Source organism: Bacillus rossius, chromosome 7, assembly GCF_032445375.1.
Source record: "Bacillus rossius redtenbacheri isolate Brsri chromosome 7, Brsri_v3, whole genome shotgun sequence".
NCBI classification, from domain to species: domain Eukaryota; kingdom Metazoa; phylum Arthropoda; class Insecta; order Phasmatodea; family Bacillidae; genus Bacillus; species Bacillus rossius.
The window spans coordinates 5,480,182-5,500,096 of NC_086335.1; the positions used below are offsets into that span (position 1 = coordinate 5,480,182).

Here is a 19,915-nt window from a genome sequence, read left to right on the forward strand (position 1 = left end):
GGTTATATCCTACTACTGTAACGGGACATTTTTTCGTACGTACATGGCTTATGAACGTAACGGGACACTTTTTCGTGTGTGCATGGTCGAAGGAAGTGACATAATCCAACATGGCTGATGAAGCGAAGCCTTAAGGTGGCTGGATCGGATCCCCGGATCCCCCTCCGTCCTCCGGTGTCCTCATACATACTTTATATACCTACTTTCCATTGTTTCATTCTTTCATAAATCATCAACAATCTGTGCCACCAATAGTGATATTTTGGCACAGTTTTTAAATTTATTTTAAATTATCATCTTAACAGTAATTTTATAGCTTAAATTTAAACTTGTCTTGCTCACTCTACCCTCCCACTTAATCTTTGTTCGGCTAGTTCCTCAAGTCGTTCCCAGTGCAGTATCTGAGACTTTGCCGATCCTTTGCGAGACCAGCATCCTGCCTCATCTTCTCCCCGCCTCTGTGCGTGACCGGCGCCTGAAACTCTCCCTGTCGTCGTGACCAGGACCACTTTTCCCTGCGGCTTCCCAGAGCACCTCGTTTCTCAGAGCTCGTCTGAGGTGAGCACTTACAGTCTTGCCCCATGCTCATGTTCCAAGGCTGTCGAGCACGTGTCGGCGCCCCGGGTAAGACATTTCTCATTAACTGGCAGACCCTCTATTCCACAGAGCATTGACTGGTGCTTAACCCCGGCGAGCGACGGCCTTTCTCAAGAACTGGCCACTGGTGTTCAAATTTACCGCCTTCAAACTCTAGTGGCGGAGTTGTCAACTACTTCCCCTGGATGTTCGAATTTTTGCTATACTCTACTGCCCTCTAGCAACCCACGCAACAAACGTTCTCCTGTCGTTCTCTTCAGAGCCACCAAGGCACTCCACCAGTCTCCTCCATAAGCCCCCTTGCCGGAGTAGGTAATCTTGTTCGAGATGCGCGAGTCGACTCCCTATTTGCTTCAGCCACTCCACAGTAGATCGCGCTGCGATCGGGTGCCGACAGCAGTGTCGAGCTCTTGAAGCATGTATTTCTTAAACTTCTCCCTCGAACATCTTCGGAACTTTTCGGCCCTGAAGCTGAAGTATCCCCTCCTTCTTTCAAGGCGAAGTGCCGAATTCAATTAAGCATCACAGGTGCCATACCGGGGACTTCTTGGCGTGACTTCCAACTGACTGCATCTTTCTCGGCCAGTGCTTAGCGAGATTTAACTTAACCACTTGAACTAAGATGTAGCCGCCTCGTCAAGGGATGTTTTCCTAAATATAGTTTTAAAAGTTACCTTTGTAATCAGTCAGTTTTTCTCCCAATCCTGGTTTTTTCAACCCCTTGCAGTTGTGGTTCGTCATATCAAAAACTTATTCAGACAAAAGATTTTGGTATAACTTCTAAGAGTTATAATACGTTCAAATGGATGTGATATTTCCCAATTTAGGGAAGCTCCAGCGGTTTTTCTGTTTTTCAAAAAACCTTTTCGTTTCTATGGACCATGAAATGAAAAACTATATAAAAATTAACTATATAAAAAATTACGGTATTTATGTTTCACCATGGTAACGGCGACAATAGGTAGTATTTCTTTGAAATGTACTTAGAAAGCTAGATCATAAAGAGCATAATCTCTTCATCATGTAAAGATATTGATATTGTCCGCTTTGTTGAAACTGATATGTAGAAGAAGAGGTTTGCATTTTTTGGTATGGAATTTTTAAAGAGGATGCATCAGATGAAAAATGGATTCGATGCACATCGTGAAAAAAATGTGCAAATGAACAAAGCTGATACAGGTAACTTTTGTTGGAAAATCTACCTTTTTTTTGAAAGAAAAATTAATTATTTTATTAATGAAAAAATTCTGTAGTACACATAATTTTAAAATCCAAACTAGATGTATGTAGCTTATTTATGCTATGAATGTATTGCAAAAACTATTTTAATCGTAATATTAGGTTTATAACTGATACCTGTATTTTTCATTTACTTCTGTAAGTTGTTTCACGGGTGTTCCAATGTACAAGAAGACGTGTTCCAAAATACAAGACCATGCTGTACGATTGAACATTTTTTTATAACATCATTAAGTATTGTTTTGTTTGTTTGCAGAGCTCTAAAACAAATAAATGCAAACATACATTCGTAAAAGGATCTTCGTTAATTTTAATTAAATTTTTCCTATTAAAAACATATAATAAAATTTTAAAAAATTCTCAATACCTACTGTTCCATAATGCAGTAGTCACCCTCATGAAGGTCACCACGAGTCTGTCCAAGGACAACAGGACAACCCCTGCCGGGCGACCACATGAGGCCGGCACGCAGTTGCCTCTTTGCGCTTCAAACAGGATATGAGGATATGCACAGATTTACAATTAAATACTATTGGAATTTTTTTTAATAATTTAATTAAAACAGCAATGTAAAGCCTTATTTTTCTGCCATTTTTAAAACCTTTAATTCATTGTTATCTTCAAAGAATTTCCTCAGTGATTCCATCTTAATAAATGTGTAAAATTTTGAAAACTAACATGAATTTAAACACATTGTGAGTTCTTCTGGATTATTCTAAGCACATAACTTTGCTGTGTGTTTAATTTTAAGTGGTATATGACTTAGTATCAATATTAATATAAATTAATCTTTGATACTTTTCTTCAGGCTGTTTTGTGGTGTCCGTAGGAACACAGCCGACCGAGAATTAAGTCAGACCACCATGATGCCAATTTCCGCACATCCATACACTTCATGCATTACTTTACTAGCTTTCAAGAGAGTGTTTTCAAGTGAAACTTCTTCGGGCGTGATGAGGGTCGAGTCATTGATGTGAAACGTTTTTGACGCGAGAAAGGACATAGAGCACTTTGCTATATATGTTGCTGGACTCGTTTTCGTTCTCCTCTTTGTGCGATGATTCGTCCCCCACCCAAAAAAAAAAAATGAACCGAGAGAGAAATAGTGGAATGAGAAAAAGTAAGACAGGGAGTGTGCGCGTGCGCTTGTTTCAGAAAATAGATATAGGTATCCTGTACAGTCAGCTGTGAATTCCTTGAATTTAGTTTTTGCTACCAGTAAGCTCGCATAGAGCACTGTTGAGACAGTTCCTACATTTCCCGCATAGATAGTGCAACCTGTTACGAATTTCATATTTCGTTCAGAGATTTGGCGTGTTCCAAATGGCAGAATTGTTTAAAGAAACAGTATCACGCACAATTTTTCTTTATGGTGTGAGTATTTCAACAGTGAGTAATGTTTATTGTTAAATTATCACTATTGGAAAATTTATCTTAAATTGTGTTTCTTTTCTCTTTCTGCCATTTTACCCCCTATGATGTATGTTTGAATTGCCAAAGAGGTTCCGCTCCTATCACATGTACTGAGTTACACGCAAGCAAGCGAGCAAGGGGGGGCATCAGCAGCTGGCCTCGTGTGCCCAGGTGCCCACATGGATCCCTGTGTTCATCATCTTCGTGGCGGGCTTCCTGGCCGTGGTCCCCATCGCCACGGACCCCAACCCCGGCTACTTCCTGGCCATCGTGTTCATCCTGGCGGGCGTGGCGGTCTACACCCCGCTCGTCTACTACAAGAAGAGGCCTGGCTGGATGCGTGCGTGTCTGCTCCCGTGCCCTGCCGACTGTTAACTAAAGGCGCCAGCAGTGCTGATAAAGTCTTGCCAACTGTCTGGTCAGCTGAGTGCGGTGGCTATGCTGGGTCGGTGGCCCCAGCCGCTGGTCGGTGCCGAAGCTCTAATGCCCTCCCGATCAACAACAGGGAGCGATCCCTACCAGTTCTGTATATAAAAAGCTCTGGAATGTTTTAAAATAGAACTGGAAGATACTCCCACACTACCCTTCAAGGGCGCATATTGGGAGGGGAACGTTGAGAAATGTATCTGCCAACTGCTAGCTGAAGTTGACACCCACCGGCCCGCGCTGAGGGGGGACAGTATCCGGAAAACCCACCAGTTCTCCTTTCCCGTTCTTTCAACCTCGAAGACAGCAACTCCAACACGATCGCAGTAAAAAGGCAACTGCGAACACTCGCAGAGTACACCATCCGCTGAGGGGTTTCAATCGGAGCAATAGTGAGCCCATTGGGAGATCCCCACAGAAATATAAAGGAATTATGGCCTTAAACCGAAATAAAATAAAATAGTTAAGAGAATGTAGTGACTAATAATGTTATGCAGAATCAAATTTAGAAAAGAAATTCATTCTTGCATACCCCTCGGGGTTTATATCAAGAAGATAAAAGTTTAATAAATGCCTATTAAGAATAGGATTAGTGTGTGTGTTAACTGAAGTATTCTTTCCACGGCAGTGGAATAACAGTACAGGTTTGTTTCAGTTACACTTGTGTTTACATTTTTTAAACTTAAGTATAACACATGCATTGTAAAAACCTTGGTAAATTGAAAGTACACAATACAATGTGGTAATGAGATTTGCCAAGTGTGCATAGTTCCAATGAAGTAGTGTGTGCATATGTGCAATTCATAGATATGCATGCTACAGCATGTAACGATTGGAGTTTTCATAATAACTAATTAACTTGTTTGGGGAGATTATTTTTTTTCTTTTTTTTTTTCTTTTATGAGCCTTGGTTAATGTTTTCTTATTTTAAAAATAGTTGCTCGTACATGTACCTATTTCAAACTAATAATTCTGTTTTGTTCACAGATAATGTTATTATTAAGTGGCAATGTAATATTTATCGAGAAAAAATTTAAAATATGATATTTAATTTTATAATAATATTTTTTAATTTTGTTGGTTGAAAATTCAAGTCAATCACGAGAGGGTAATATTTTTAAGACTTGATATATGATTGGGGTTATTCTTTAATGGTTTTAAAATAATAGTTTGTTCTAAAAGCTTTTGTACGCAATTTTGTATTCTGGATATATTGATGATTGTGTGATTATGTATGTCTCACTCAAAATGCTGTTAGAAATAATAGTTTTGACACTCAAACTTGTTTGTGTTGAAAGATTTATCTAATTTTTTGTAAGTATAAAATATAATTAAATATTTATAGGTACAAATACATAGTTTTATATTTTATAATGTGTGCAGTAAATGATTGATTGTGATAGTTAAGTCCAGAGATACTTGATAGTTTAATTATGTTTTTTTTTTAAAAGAGAGCAGACCTAAAAATATTAATTAATGTTTTGATGCAATTAATATTTTTGTAGCTATTTTGAAGCACAAGATTTTATTAAGAACAATATTTAAAGTTAACAATATATAAATTAAAATTAATCTGTTAATAATTAGTGATGAATATTATCATTAGTTTAATATAGACAAACAAACCTAAACATAAATTAAAATTTCATAAAATTCGAAAATACAAGAAGAATACACGGAATTTTTTTGTTGCAAAACTTTTTCTTTTGTGATGCATAGTTGGCTAATTATTTTTGATTTTGTAGTTTTGAAGTTAGATAAAGGAATATAGTTTGCAATACAATTTTGACTGAATAAGATCAAATCTAGTAGCTGATAAACGTAAAGTTTTGAATATTTTTCAAAATCGTTTAGATGGAGAAAGGTAAAAATGACACAAACACATACATAAACACAGACAGAAATGTAAACATTTAAGTCTGTATATTTTTGGGAAAATTTCTTGTTTATTGAAACCATTCAATTATAAAGAGTATTGTGGACATCATTCTGATATCTCTGCTATTTATTTTTAGGTGCTAGAATCATTTAAATATGGCCCATTAACATGTTTTCTATTTGCACCTAATTTGTGATGCGCTGCTACATGGTGACTGACCGCTGCTCCTGTCTGCAGGCTCTGTGTCCCGCTTCGTGCAGCTACTGATGCAGGTGGTGCCGGAGGACCAGCGACTGGACTGACTCGCTCACTCATGCCAACTCCGCAAACCGTCGCTTCCAACATGCACCAACTAAACTATTGTTATTGTGCATTTACTTTTTATACCAAAACTTCCAAAGATGATTTTGTTGAAAATAAACCTGTTAAAAATTATCTGCGTGTACAGTAATTACAAAACCATTTTTGATAACCATAACTCTTGTATTTATGTTTTCATGTACAGGTAAGCCTCTGTAATCCACATCAGAAGATTCCCCTTGCCCACCCCTCCCCGTGCGACTAGCACGCTAGTAGAGCCCGGGGCTCCACTCCGCCGGCTACAATCCAAGCCCTCGCACTCCTTTCTTCCCCTCGGAGGGGTCGGTAAACATGGGATTCAAGAGCTCGACGCTGCAGTTGGCGCCTGATCGCAGCGCTATCTACTGGGGAGTGGCCGAAACAGAGGCGAAGTCAACTTGCACATCTCGAACGAGACTACTTCAAAAGCAAGGGGCTTACGGAGGGGATTGGTGTAGCGCTCTGGTGGCTCGGAAGAGAAAGACAGGAGAACGTTTGTTGCGTGGGTCGCTAGAGGGCAGTAGCTTATAGCAAGAACATGGAACCCCCAGGGGAAGTATTAGACGACTCCGCCACTAGAGGTCAGTGGCGGTACGTTAAAACCAGTGGCCAGTCCTTGAGACAGTCCATAGCTCGCCGGGGTTAAGCACCAGTCCTGGTCACGACAGCAGGGGGGAATCTCAGGAGCCGGTCGTGCACCAAAGCAGGAAGAACATGAGGCAAGATGCTGGCCTCGCAAAGGGTCGGCAAAAACTCAGATACTGCGCTGGGAACGACTCGAGGAACTAGCCGAACAAAAATTGTGAGATTACAATGAGCTGAACAAGTTTAAATTCAAGCTGTAAAATTACTTTCAAGATGATAATTTAAAATTCGAATTTAAAAATTGTGCCGAAAATCACTATTGGCGACACAAACTGAAAAGCTGCTGACGTTGGCGCTGGAGTAATGAAAAGGGGAAGGGGGACTGCACATGTCGAAGCTAAAAAATAATTTATTCAAACCTTGCCACGTGGACTTCTCTCGGCGGCCTTGCCTCGCACGGGCGTCTCGGTGGGGTGGCTGCCTCGGCTCTTGTGTTTCTTCCCCCACGCGCCATGCTATCCGCACTTTCCTGCATACCACACTAGTCTCCACAAGTCACAGTGATGTCGCTGCCGTGCCACCTGGCCTGGTTGGTCAGGGGAGGGGAGGGGAGGGGAAACATTCTTTTGACACGAATGTCCCGTAGGTCTCTTTTGAATGTTGTTTCCAGAACACGCTATCTACCCCCTACTCATGAGTATTAATTGTCGCTATATTATAAATTTTAGAATGGCACACTAATAAGTTTAGTAGATCCCCAGAATTTCAAGGAATTTAATTGATAATGATTCACACAAGTTCGATATATGTATTTTCTGGGACTGGCTTCTGGCTGTGGATTGATGATTGTCGGTCCGCCATCTTGGATTGTGTCGTCACGGCGGCCATCTTGGATGACCTTGACCTTGACCTTGAATTTGATCCTCAAAAATCGCCAAAATCCGCCAAAATTGGGCAAAATTTGCCCAAAATTCCTCAAAATTCGCCAAAATTTCCATTTCTGTGGAAAAAAATTCCGCCAAAAAATCTCAAAAAATTCCACAATTCAAAAATTAGGATTTCGAAAATCCTCTAAAGTCGTTTTGCCCTAGAAAGAACCCAAATTCCTAAAAACGGCTTAAGCATCCTTAACTCAAGCTTCAGTTAAGCCATTTCTAGGAATAAGGATACCATGTCCGCCATATTGGATTGTGACGTCACGGCGGCGGCCATCTCGGACGGTTGTGACCTCGACCTTTGACCTTGACCTTGACCCCGACGCCCATTTTGGATCCGCCATCTTGGATGACGACATTTCGTTTTCTCGATCATTCCGGCATTGTGTTAAACCACCATTTTGAATTATGACGTCACCGTTCCAATTTTCGTTACGCCCGCCATCTTGAAAATCCGCAATTTTTATGTTAGAAAATCGGGAAAAATTTTAAAAATCATTAAAAAATTTAAATAATCGAATTAAAAAAAACACTGTTGCAGTTATCGTTACGGTCGCCATCTTGGATTATATAAATGTTGCATATTTCGTTACACCCACCATCTTGGTTGAGTACCATGTCATTCTTACACTTTTCGTTACGACCACCATATTGGATCCTATTAATGTTGCAATTATCGTTATGGTCGCCATCTTGAAATTTAGTCACCATCTTGAAATTTAGACGCCATCTTGGAAATCCGTAATTTGTATTTTAGAAAATCGGGAAAAATTCCAAAATTCATCAAAAAATTAACTTAATAGAATTCTGATTGATTATATCGATTCCCGTCCTTGGTTCGAAACCGGTGAGGGCAAAAAATAAAAAAATCAGATCCTTCTGCCACAGAAGCCACCTACAGACTGACCTACCTCCACCAATAACAAGGTATTTACCATCAGCTGGTATGACGTTATGTCCACCATCTTATCTTTGTCTGCTGGAGGCAACCATCTTGTTTTCGTCTGCTAGAGTGCGCTGACGTCATGTTAGTATAATGTTCTGTTCTCCATACCTTTAACCTTGTATATTAACATTAAACTTTGACCTTGACCTTGAACTTTAACCTTGAACTTTGACCTTGACCTTGAACTTTGACCTTTGACCTTGACCTTGAAATTTGACCTAGACCTTGAAATTTGACCTTGACCTTGAAATTTCCCTCGACCTTGAAATTTGACTTTGTCCTTGTCGGCCATCATAGATCCGACATTTTATGTTCAGTACATGCTACCAGGAGCCACCACCTGCCGGAGTACGCCATCTTGTGTGTGTACTTGTATTATAGAGGACATTCCCATCTGGATAATTTTATTCTAACCCGCTACAGTGCAGTAATCATTTATTATGGAGGTGCCCCCCGCCATCTTGAAATTCGACCACCATCTTAAAATCATGTAATAATGTAGCTAGAAAAGCGGGAAAAAATCCAAAATTAATTAATTAAATTTGTAATCCATATAATGATTGATTGGATCGACTAAGGTCCTAGGTTCGATCCCTGGCTGATACAAAACATCTTTAATTTAAAAAAAATACAAAAAAAGTGTTGGTTTAAGAAAATAAAAAAAAAATTCTTTTAAAAAAATTTCATTACATAAATTCAATAGGAAACGAAACGTATACACACATTACACACAGGAAACGGAACGTACACACAGTACACACAGGAAACGAAACGTACACACAGTACACACAGGAAACGAATCGTATACACACATTACACACAGGAAACGGAACGTACACACAGTACACACAGGAAACGGAACGTACACACATTACACACAGGAAACGGAACGTACACACAGTACACACAGGAAACGGAACGTACACACAGTACACACAGGAAACGGAACGTACACACAGTACACATAGGAAACGAAACGTATACACACAGGAAACGGAACGTACACACAGTACACACAGGAAACGAAACGTACACACAGTACACACAGGAAACGAAACGTACACACAGTACACACAGGAAACGAAACGTATACACGCAGTACACACAGGAAACGAAACGTATACACGCAGTACACACAGGAAACGGAATGATCACACATACAGTAGCGGAAACACACAGGCTTAGTTGGAAATCAGAATACAAGAAATAAAAACATAAAATTTTTACTTTCAATATTTAATTACTTCTCAACATTACACAAATACAAGTAAAAGAAGCCATTATTGTATGTAGCCAGCTTTCCTCAGTTCCTTGAGTATGAAGGATATTTCTTTGATGCACGAATAGTTTCCTGCACAAAGCGAGTAATGTAGAAGTCTTAGCCGGTCAACCAATATGTTTGGATCTTTCCATGATGTGTAATCAATCTCTTCTACCACCATCTTACTTGCTCGTTTATTATAAATACTGTTAATATCACAATCGTCCCAGTGATCATAATAAGCATTATCGGATTTATTTATTATAACACGACGTTTCCATCGTTTCGGTCTCAGGACATCGCCACATTCTTCGATCTTGTCAGCTCTAGGTGCTTCATCACAGTCTATGCCTTTGTCAACAGCCACAGAGTCACTATAACAATCACTGTAGAAGACATCCTCTTCACCCAGATTACCGTATGAATTCGCTATCGATGATGTCGAAGTGTCTTCATCGTCTTCATGCTTCCTTTTTAGGAGTCCATCATTTTTACAAAGAATGGAGGATCTACCGAATATAGGCTTGAATGTATTCTCACCTTTCACGGTGTTGATACTTCCATTAGTTTCAGTCTTCCCGAAGCCATTAGCAGCCTTCAATTTATGTTCTTCCTCACGATCGGGTGAGCTAATACATCACGTTCAGGACAAGGAAAATTATTGTCGTAATGCAGATCATTCTTCTTTAGTCTAGTGGATCCATCGGTGTCCTCTATGCCGTAAGTAGTCTTGACTTTACATGTTCTATCATGTCTTTTTAAGCTGTCAATTCGTGTTAACAACCTGCTACAACGATTACAGCTTAACATGTTGCGTAGTGGGTTTCTAGCACAATCATTCTTCTCATGACGTCTAGCATTCCTTCTCATGACAAAATCCTTACCACAGTATATACAGCGGCTTCCTTCCGATTCAGCTGCAGATAACAAACCACGATCCATTGTAGCTTCTGTGACTAATGCCAGATGCAAACTAAAAGTTTTAAATTAGATCCAATACTTAAATAGAAATTTTTTTCATATTTCATCAGCGAGAGTTAATTTATCTCATACAAAAGTACTTACTGCAACTAGTTCTGCTTTTCAACAACAGATGACGTCACGTATTGCTTGCAGGTAAATAATATTTAGTTCTTTAATGCAGGATGCGGGATGCTCACTAACGATCGTAAAAGAAAGATGGCTTCGCTAGACTCCAAGGAAAAGGAAGTTCGTCTTGCATGTTGGTGCTCCACAGATATCTCATGACGTAATATTAATTTGACTGAGTAATGATATTTTTTAATTCCACATGATAAAAATATTACAAGTTTTGATTTAGTAGCAGAAATTATCGAATTAAATGTAACTCCAAATAAAATGATATGTCTCATTAAGAGTAAAACTCCTTCATGGAGAGATCGGTTTCTCAGAATAGTCAGATACACTTAAAGAAACCACAGGAATGATTGCAAGAACACGGGAAAAACCATCAAAATATTGACAAAAATAATCAGGAGCACAGGAGAAAACCATCATTATTTTGATAAGAATAATCAGGAGCACACGGAGAAAAAACATCATAATATTGACAAGAATTATCGGGAGCACACGGAGAAAAACCATCATAATATTGACAAGTATAATTAGGAGCACACGGAGAAAACCGACATAAAATTGACAAGAATTATCGGGAGCACACGGAGAAAACCACCACACATTTTCTATGATATCATAAAAATTAAAAATAAAAATTGAAAATAAAAATAAATTAATAAAAAATTTAAAACAAAAAAAATCTACAAAAAATACATAAATAGATTCTGCTAGCTTGAAAAACTTATCATCGTTGAGCAAAGATACAGTTTTAGTACAAGCCAGAATTTTATGTGTTTGTTTTGTAGATTTTTTTTTGTTTTAAATTTTTTATTAATTTATTTTTATTTTCAATTTTATTTTTATTTTTATGATATCATAGAAAATGTGTGGTGGTTTTCTCCGTGTGCTCCCGATAATTCTTGTCAATTTTATGTCGGTTTTCTCCGTGTGCTCCTAATTATACTTGTCAATATTATGATGGTTTTTCTCCGTGTGCTCCCGATAATTCTTGTCAATATTATGATGTTTTTTCTCCGTGTGCTCCTGATTATTCTTATCAAAATAATGATGGTTTTCTCCTGTGCACCTGATTATTTTTGTCAATATTTTGATGGTTTTTCCCGTGTTCTTGCAATCATTCCTGTGGTTTCTTTAAGTGTATCTGACTATTCTGAGAAACCGATCTCTCCATGAAGGAGTTTTACTCTTAATGAGACATGTCATTTTATTTGGAGTTACATTTAATTCGATAATTTCTGCTACTAAATCAAAACTTGTAATATTTTTATCATGTGGAATTAAAAAATATCATTACTCAGTCAAATTAATATTACGTCATGAGATATCTGTGGAGCACCAACATGCAAGACGAACTTACTTTTCCTTGGAGTCTAGCGAAGCCATCTTTCTTTTACGATCGTTAGTGAGCATCCCGCATCCTGCATTAAAGAACTAAATATTATTTACCTGCAAGCAATACGTGACGTCATCTGTTGTTGAAAAGCAGAACTAGTTGCAGTAAGTACTTTTGTATGAGATAAATTAACTCTCGCTGATGAAATATGAAAAAAATTTCTATTTAAGTATTGGATCTAATTTAAAACTTTTAGTTTGCATCTGGCATTAGTCACAGAAGCTACAATGGATCGTGGTTTGTTATCTGCAGCTGAATCGGAAGGAAGCCGCTGTATATACTGTGGTAAGGATTTTGTCATGAGAAGGAATGCTAGACGTCATGAGAAGAATGATTGTGCTAGAAACCCACTACGCAACATGTTAAGCTGTAATCGTTGTAGCAGGTTGTTAACACGAATTGACAGCTTAAAAAGACATGATAGAACATGTAAAGTCAAGACTACTTACGGCATAGAGGACACCGATGGATCCACTAGACTAAAGAAGAGTGATCTGCATTACGACAATAATTTTCCTTGTCCTGAATGTGATGGTATTAGCTCACCCGATCGTGAGGAAGAACATAAATTGAAGGCTGCTAATGGCTTCGGGAAGACTGAAACTAATGGAAGTATCAACACCGTGAAAGGTGAGAATACATTCAAGCCTATATTCGGTAGATCCTCCATTCTTTGTAAAAATGATGGACTCCTAAAAAGGAAGCATGAAGACGATGAAGACACTTCGACATCATCGATAGCGAATTCATACGGTAATCTGGGTGAAGAGGATGTCTTCTACAGTGATTGTTATAGTGACTCTGTGGCTGTTGACAAAGGCATTGACTGTGATGAAGCACCTAGAGCTGACAAGATCGAAGAATGTGGCGATGTCCTGAGACCGAAACGATGGAAACGTCGTGTTATAATAAATAAATCCGATAATGCTTATTATGATCACTGGGACGATTGTGATATTAACAGTATTTATAATAAACAAGCAAGTAAGATGGTGGTAGAAGAGATTGATTACACATCATGGAAAGATCCAAACATATTGGTTGACCGGCTAAGACTTCTACATTACTCGCTTTGTGCAGGAAACTATTCGTGCATCAAAGAAATATCCTTCATACTCAAGGAACTGAGGAAAGCTGGCTACATACAATAATGGCTTCTTTTACTTGTATTTGTGTAATGTTGAGAAGTAATTAAAAATTGAAAGTAAAAATTTTATGTTTTTATTTCTTGTATTCTGATTTCCAACTAAGCCTGTGTGTTTCCGCTACTGTATGTGATCATTCCGTTTCCTGTGTGTACTGCGTGTATACGTTTCGTTTCCTGTGTGTACTGCGTGTATACATTTCGTTTCCTGTGTGTACTGTGTGTACGTTTCGTTTCCTGTGTGTACTGTGTGTACGTTTCGTTTCCTGTGTGTACTGTGTGTACATTCCGTTTCCTGTGTGTATACGTTTCGTTTCCTATGTGTACTGTGTGTACGTTCCGTTTCCTGTGTGTACTGTGTGTACGTTCCGTTTCCTGTGTGTACTGTGTGTATACGTTTCGTTTCCTGTGTGTACTGTGTGTACGTTCCGTTTCCTGTGTGTACTGTGTGTACGTTCCGTTTCCTGTGTGTAATGTGTGTATACGATTCGTTTCCTGTGTGTACTGTGTGTACGTTTCGTTTCCTGTGTGTACGTTCCGTTTCCTGTGTGTAATGTGTGTATACGTTTCGTTTCCTATTGAATTTATGTAATGAAATTTTTTTAAAAGAACTTGTGGTGTTTTTATTTTCTTAAACCAAGTCTTTTTTTGTATTTTTTTTAAATTAAAGATGTTTTGTATCAGCCAGGGATCGAACCAAGGACCTTAGTCGATCCAATCAATCATTATATGGATTACAAATTTAATTAATTAATTTTGGATTTTTTCCCGCTTTTCTAGCTACATTATTACATGATTTTAAGATGGTGGTCGAATTTCAAGATGGCGGGGGGCACCTCCATAATAAATGATTACTGCACTGTAGCGGGTTAGAATAAAATTATCCAGATGGGAATGTCCTCTATAATACAAGTACACACACAAGATGGCGTACTCCGGCAGGTGGTGGCTCCTGGTAGCATGTACTGAACATAAAATGTCGGATCCATGATGGCCGACAAGGACAAAGTCAAATTTCAAGGTCGAGGGAAATTTCAAGGTCAAGGTCAAATTTCAAGGTCAAGGGTCAAAGTTCAAGGTCAAAGTTCAAGGTCAAAGTTTAATGTTAATATACAAGGTTAAAGGTATGGAGAACAGAACATTATACTAACATGACGTCAGCGCACTCTAGCAGACGAAAACAAGATGGTTGCCTCCAGCAGACAAAGATAAGATGGTGGACATAACGTCATACCAGCTGATGGTAAATACCTTGTTATTGGTGGAGGTAGGTCAGTCTGTAGGTGGCTTCTGTGGCAGAAGGATCTGATTTTTTTATTTTTTGCCCTCACCGGTTTCGAACCAAGGACGGGAATCGATATAATCAATCAGAATTCTATTAAGTTAATTTTTTGATGAATTTTGGAATTTTTCCCGATTTTCTAAAATACAAATTACGGATTTCCAAGATGGCGTCTAAATTTCAAGATGGTGACTAAATTTCAAGATGGCGACCATAACGATAATTGCAACATTAATAGGATCCAATATGGTGGTCGTAACGAAAAGTGTAAGAATGACATGGTACTCAACCAAGATGGTGGGTGTAACGAAATATGCAACATTTATATAATCCAAGATGGCGACCGTAACGATAACTGCAACAGTGTTTTTTTTTAATTCGATTATTTAAATTTTTTAATGATTTTTAAAATTTTTCCCGATTTTCTAACATAAAAATTGCGGATTTTCAAGATGGCGGGCGTAACGAAAATTGGAACGGTGACGTCATAATTCAAAATGGTGGTTTAACACAATGCCGGAATGATCGAGAAAACGAAATGTCGTCATCCAAGATGGCGGATCCAAAATGGGCGTCGGGGTCAAGGTCAAGGTCAAAGGTCGAGGTCACAACCGTCCGAGATGGCCGCCGCCGTGACGTCACAATCCAATATGGCGGACATGGTATCCTTATTCCTAGAAATGGCTTAACTGAAGCTTGAGTTAAGGATGCTTAAGCCGTTTTTAGGAATTTGGGTTCTTTCTAGGGCAAAACGACTTTAGAGGATTTTCGAAATCCTAATTTTTGAATTGTGGAATTTTTTGAGATTTTTTGGCGGAATTTTTTTCCACAGAAATGGAAATTTTGGCGAATTTTGAGGAATTTTGGGCAAATTTTGCCCAATTTTGGCGGATTTTGAGGATCAAATTCAAGGTCAAAGTCAAGGTCATCCAAGATGGCCGCCGTGACGACACAATCCAAGATGGCGGACCGACAATCATCAATCCACAGCCAGAAGCCAGTCCCAGAAAATACTATCCTATACTACTATATATATATATATATATATATATATATATATATTGTAACCAGTACAACTGTTTACAGTTATATATTATTATTTTTATTATTCTTGTAACATTAATTGTATATTCCATGAGTGAATATTATGTATTTAATTGTTTTATTGTAAAGAGGACAACCAAGGTATAACAGGTATAACACATCTTATTGCCATAGACAACTCACTTTTAACTTCAGGGTCTTCTAAGAATTATTCTTTGGAAACTTTATTCATTTGGTCTTAGTTCGATTCTCTTACACTCTAACATCCAAGTTTTTATTTCACTATGCAGCTTATTCTGTTTGCTGATATCTATAGCTCCTTGGTTGCTAGGGACCGAAAGTAAAGAGTTATAAGGAGGAAGGGAGACGCCATCGCCATCTTGCAGCGGGAAGACGTTTCTCGGGCTGGGGCGAACCAAAGCCTTGGTTGCCGCCCGAGAAATAGAAGATTCGCGTCATCCGCGATCGTGTACTAACTTACTTAGAATTCTCCGCTCTACGAGTTGAGAGAATTGTATCTGGATTAAATAAGTCCTAGATAGGGAGTATCGGCGACATCGAGTGCCAACTTTCGCGTCGGTCCCGTTTTCGTCCCGTAGTGGTTCCAGACATCTGAGGGCAGCGCCAGCTGCGATCGGCCACGACGATTGGTGAGACCGATCCAGATTTGAACCAGACTTTCTAGGACGAGAGGGAAGTCGAGTCTTCAGCCAGATACCCGGCTACCTCAGACCTTCTGTAGTTCGCCAATTACAGCTTACAGCATCCAGTGTTCCAGTGTAGCAGCAGACCACCTGGAGGTCCTGTGAAGAGAGCCTCAAGCCTCCGACAACGTATAGCTAGACCCGGCATGGTATTCAATGTGTTCCAGTGACGTCATTTGCATCTAATTACCGACACCTAGGTTTGACACCTTGGTTGTTCTCGCTTAATCACATGTTAAACGTAACTTCACACCCATATTCAATAACCCATTAAAACCATATGTTTTTCAGTTATTATTATTTCATTTATATGCAAATTTCCACTATTCACGCAACACTACTAAATTTCCTTTTTATAATTACTCTCTGGACAGTAACACAGGGCAGTGACGTGCTAGCTGGACTATCAGTCTGGGCAGACTATCCAGTAGCAGCGTTCCTGGTATTTACTGCAAAGAGGGTAGGCGCCAAGAACCCCATGAGAACACATAATATTAATTAGAGAGTGGCCAACGTATAATACAATAGCAAGGAGATTTACTACAGTGGGTACCACAACTAGGGGCCAGCACAACGTTTTATTTCAATATATATATATATATATATATATATATATATATATATATACACACACAGTATTTACTCGTGTATAGCGCACCCTCGTGTATAGCACGCACCACGATTTTTGCAACAAATTCCAAAGAAAAAAAAATTAAAATTTTTTTTTACTCCATAAGTAAATTTTACTAACATTTTGTGGTACCTGTTAAGTAATTACTTATGAAACAAATGATTATTTAAATTGATGTGTGGTGATGTTTCAGGAAAATACTTAAATTAAATACTCTTCCACCTGAAAGTGAAACTTTTGTGGCATGCTGTACCATCTGAAACGACTGAGCAAGCTAAACTCTGCTGTGTAGACGGAAGATAATGAAGCGCTGTATCGTCACAACTGGTACAAGGACGGGAGGGAGGGAGGGAGGGAGGGAGGGAGGGAGTGAGGGAGGGAGGGAGGGAGGCAGGCAGGCAGGAATGGGACTATGAACATCAAGTAACTTGATAGTTGACAGGACTAAACACCACCACTCCCGTTGCTAAGCTGGCGCGGAGGACTGGATGACTCACAGGTAGCTGCTGGGACGATGGAGCGAAGTGGGCGGGGGACTGGTGACAACATGCTCTCTCTCTCTCTCTCTCTTTTTACTAGCTGCTGCGCTGGCTTTCCGTAGAGGGGGGAGGTCTAAAAATAAACAAGAGACCATGATGTGCGAGCTTGCCCGTGCGCGCGTCTGCCTGTGCGTGTGTGTGTGTGTGCGCGTGTGTGCGTGTGAAAGAGAGGCGTTGCTTGTGCGTATGTGTGGAGGCTGGCCAGAAACGTCAACAATCACCCGGCAGTTAACGACTACCACTCCTCCTTCCCCAAAATCCCCCCCCCCACTCGAACTTTTTTTTCCCCGTGTATAGCGCGCATCCTTGATTTTTATCCTTTCCTTGAGGGGAAAAAAGGGTGCACTATACACGAGTATATACGGTGTGTGTGTGTGTGTGTGTGTGTGTGTGTGTGTGTGTGTGTGTGTGTGTGTGTGTATATATATATAGAGAGAGAGAGAGAGGAAGGATTTGTAGCTAGAATAAAACCAAATTAAATCAAAATATTTTAATCCAATTTGATAAGAGAAAAATAAAAATTATTAACAATATAAGGGGCTGGCAACCAGCGTTTGCGATCAATGAGTGGCCCAATTGGAGGAGGGCAGACGCCCTGCACTGCCGCCTTGTGACGTGCTACAGGATCTGCAACAAACACACCACAGAACAATTACTACAGCACAGATATCTTTAACACATTTGGATAGTGGCACATTCACGTGGAAATGTTTTGGCTAGGAGTGGGATAGTATCTGTTCAGGAAAAGGTGGCACTTTCTGACAGCCGCTGCCTCTGCGACTTGTAGTGAGGCTTCGTTGTAGAGGACAGAACTAAAAAGTAAAATCCAAAATGTGTGGTTGGCTACAAAATAGAAAATAGTGCCAAGCAACCTACACATTTTTTTCTGAGGGAAAAACTTAAGTAATGTTAATATTACAGAAAAATTTTTAAAAAAATGTAAAAACTAGTGATACACCTTACTTCAAATATATTATGTGCATCAGATGAGCTAATGGGCGATATTGCCCAGTACAGCAATTTGCTTTCCTCATCTACCAGCTAAAATCAAAAATAAAATGTACATCACGCAGCAAACAATACTCCTGTTACATAGCAACTTAACATGAAATTTCCAAAGTGGAAAATGTTAAGCGATTAGGAGTTATTCTTTTTTTGGTAACAAGAATAACTTCTAACCATTTTCCACTGACAAACATCTTAGCAAAATGTATACCTGTTTTTTGCATCATTTGTATATTCCGTAAATAGGCCTATTATATTAACAAGTTTTTACAAACACAATTATATTGGTTTTCAGTTCATTACCTTTGTTCTTAACTTTTTAATTTATAATTTTACACCTTAAAACTTTCTATTCCCCAAGCTAATGCTTGCCGAATTCACTTGAACCCCGGAATAAATCTCGCAAGGAAGAGAGTAAACTAAATTATATTTATTATAGTAGCAGTAAATAGTAGCCAGGTTTTTTAAAGTAGTATTTAGTTCATTTGCACATGTAATGAGTTGCTAACGACCTTAAGTTACTACTTTACAGGTCAACAGTTCTAAGAAAAACAGGAATATGATACTACTAAATAAATGACATAAAAGAATAATACACAAGAGTTTCAAAAATTTCTGTTCCATATATTTAGGGCTTGTAGGGTGGACTGAGTAGAGAATATTTTGTAGAGCCCATGTCTGGAAATGTAATATGTCCCCACTACCCGCCAAACAGAACCATATACGAACATGTCCTGTATGTGTTGCGTCAAAAGATGCAGAATAATGCCATTCGCCGATATCACCTGATGTCACATGTGTGCCACTGTTTGCGTTGAAATGCCAGTCACATGGTAGGACCTTGGTGCTGCGTGGTTGTCTGCATGTTCTACGGCGAAGTGAATCTTAGAGTGATGTTTCAGGAGGATACTGGACACCGTCTGTGCTGGAGTCGACCGGTAGCTCTCACTGCCAGCAGAGGGATGTGCGCTCCACACGGATGAGAGGATCAGAGCAACAGCGTGTGTGAGCAGCAGCTACAGAAGGTCCAGACAGCATCACGACACTGGTTCTGCACATGGTTCCACAACTGTTGTAAGGCTCCGTTCCTGACACTGTTTCGCTTCACGGATTGAGCCAATTCCCTGAACAAGATGTGTTCAATTAGTGCAAAGCCACATGTTGGGCAAAGGAAACCTACTGGCTGTCAGGGAAAATTCAGCATCAATACGTGAGCATGGCCTGTAGTAGTTTGGAAATGCACTTTGCCCTCTGTGCTAACTGAGGTCATCTCGACGAATAATTCGGAAGATGGTGGACCGACCACGGTGGCCCAATTGCTTGGTTGGTAAACCCGCCACATTTAACACCACTGTGTGGTTTCCCGTGAAGCTGGTGTACGAGACACATGTGAGCTGCAGGAGGGTCTGCCAGCGTGTTGGCAGCGACGGACACTCCACTGCCCGGTGACTGTGG

The 19,915-nt window shown here is 39.4% G+C and overlaps 2 protein-coding genes across 6 annotated transcripts in view; one reads left to right on the plus strand and one right to left on the minus strand.

Moving 5' to 3' along the window:
* Positions 1-5,986, plus strand: part of LOC134533650 (b(0,+)-type amino acid transporter 1-like) — a 354,769-nt gene extending 348,783 nt beyond the window's left edge. For all 4 annotated transcript variants that reach the window (XM_063371184.1, XM_063371185.1, XM_063371186.1 and 1 more), the window contains exons 12-13: positions 3,421-3,589; positions 5,792-5,986. In XM_063371184.1, coding sequence (XP_063227254.1) covers positions 3,421-3,589; positions 5,792-5,856 — 234 coding nt within the window. In that variant the 3' untranslated portion in view covers positions 5,857-5,986. The remainder of the gene's footprint in view (positions 1-3,420; positions 3,590-5,791) is intronic.
* An 11,944-nt stretch (positions 5,987-17,930) lies between these two features.
* Positions 17,931-19,915, minus strand: part of LOC134533652 (protein HBS1) — a 257,049-nt gene continuing 255,064 nt past the window's right edge. For both annotated transcript variants that reach the window (XM_063371189.1, XM_063371188.1), the window contains exon 13: positions 17,931-18,082. In XM_063371189.1, coding sequence (XP_063227259.1) covers positions 18,074-18,082 — 9 coding nt within the window. In that variant the 3' untranslated portion in view covers positions 17,931-18,073. The remainder of the gene's footprint in view (positions 18,083-19,915) is intronic.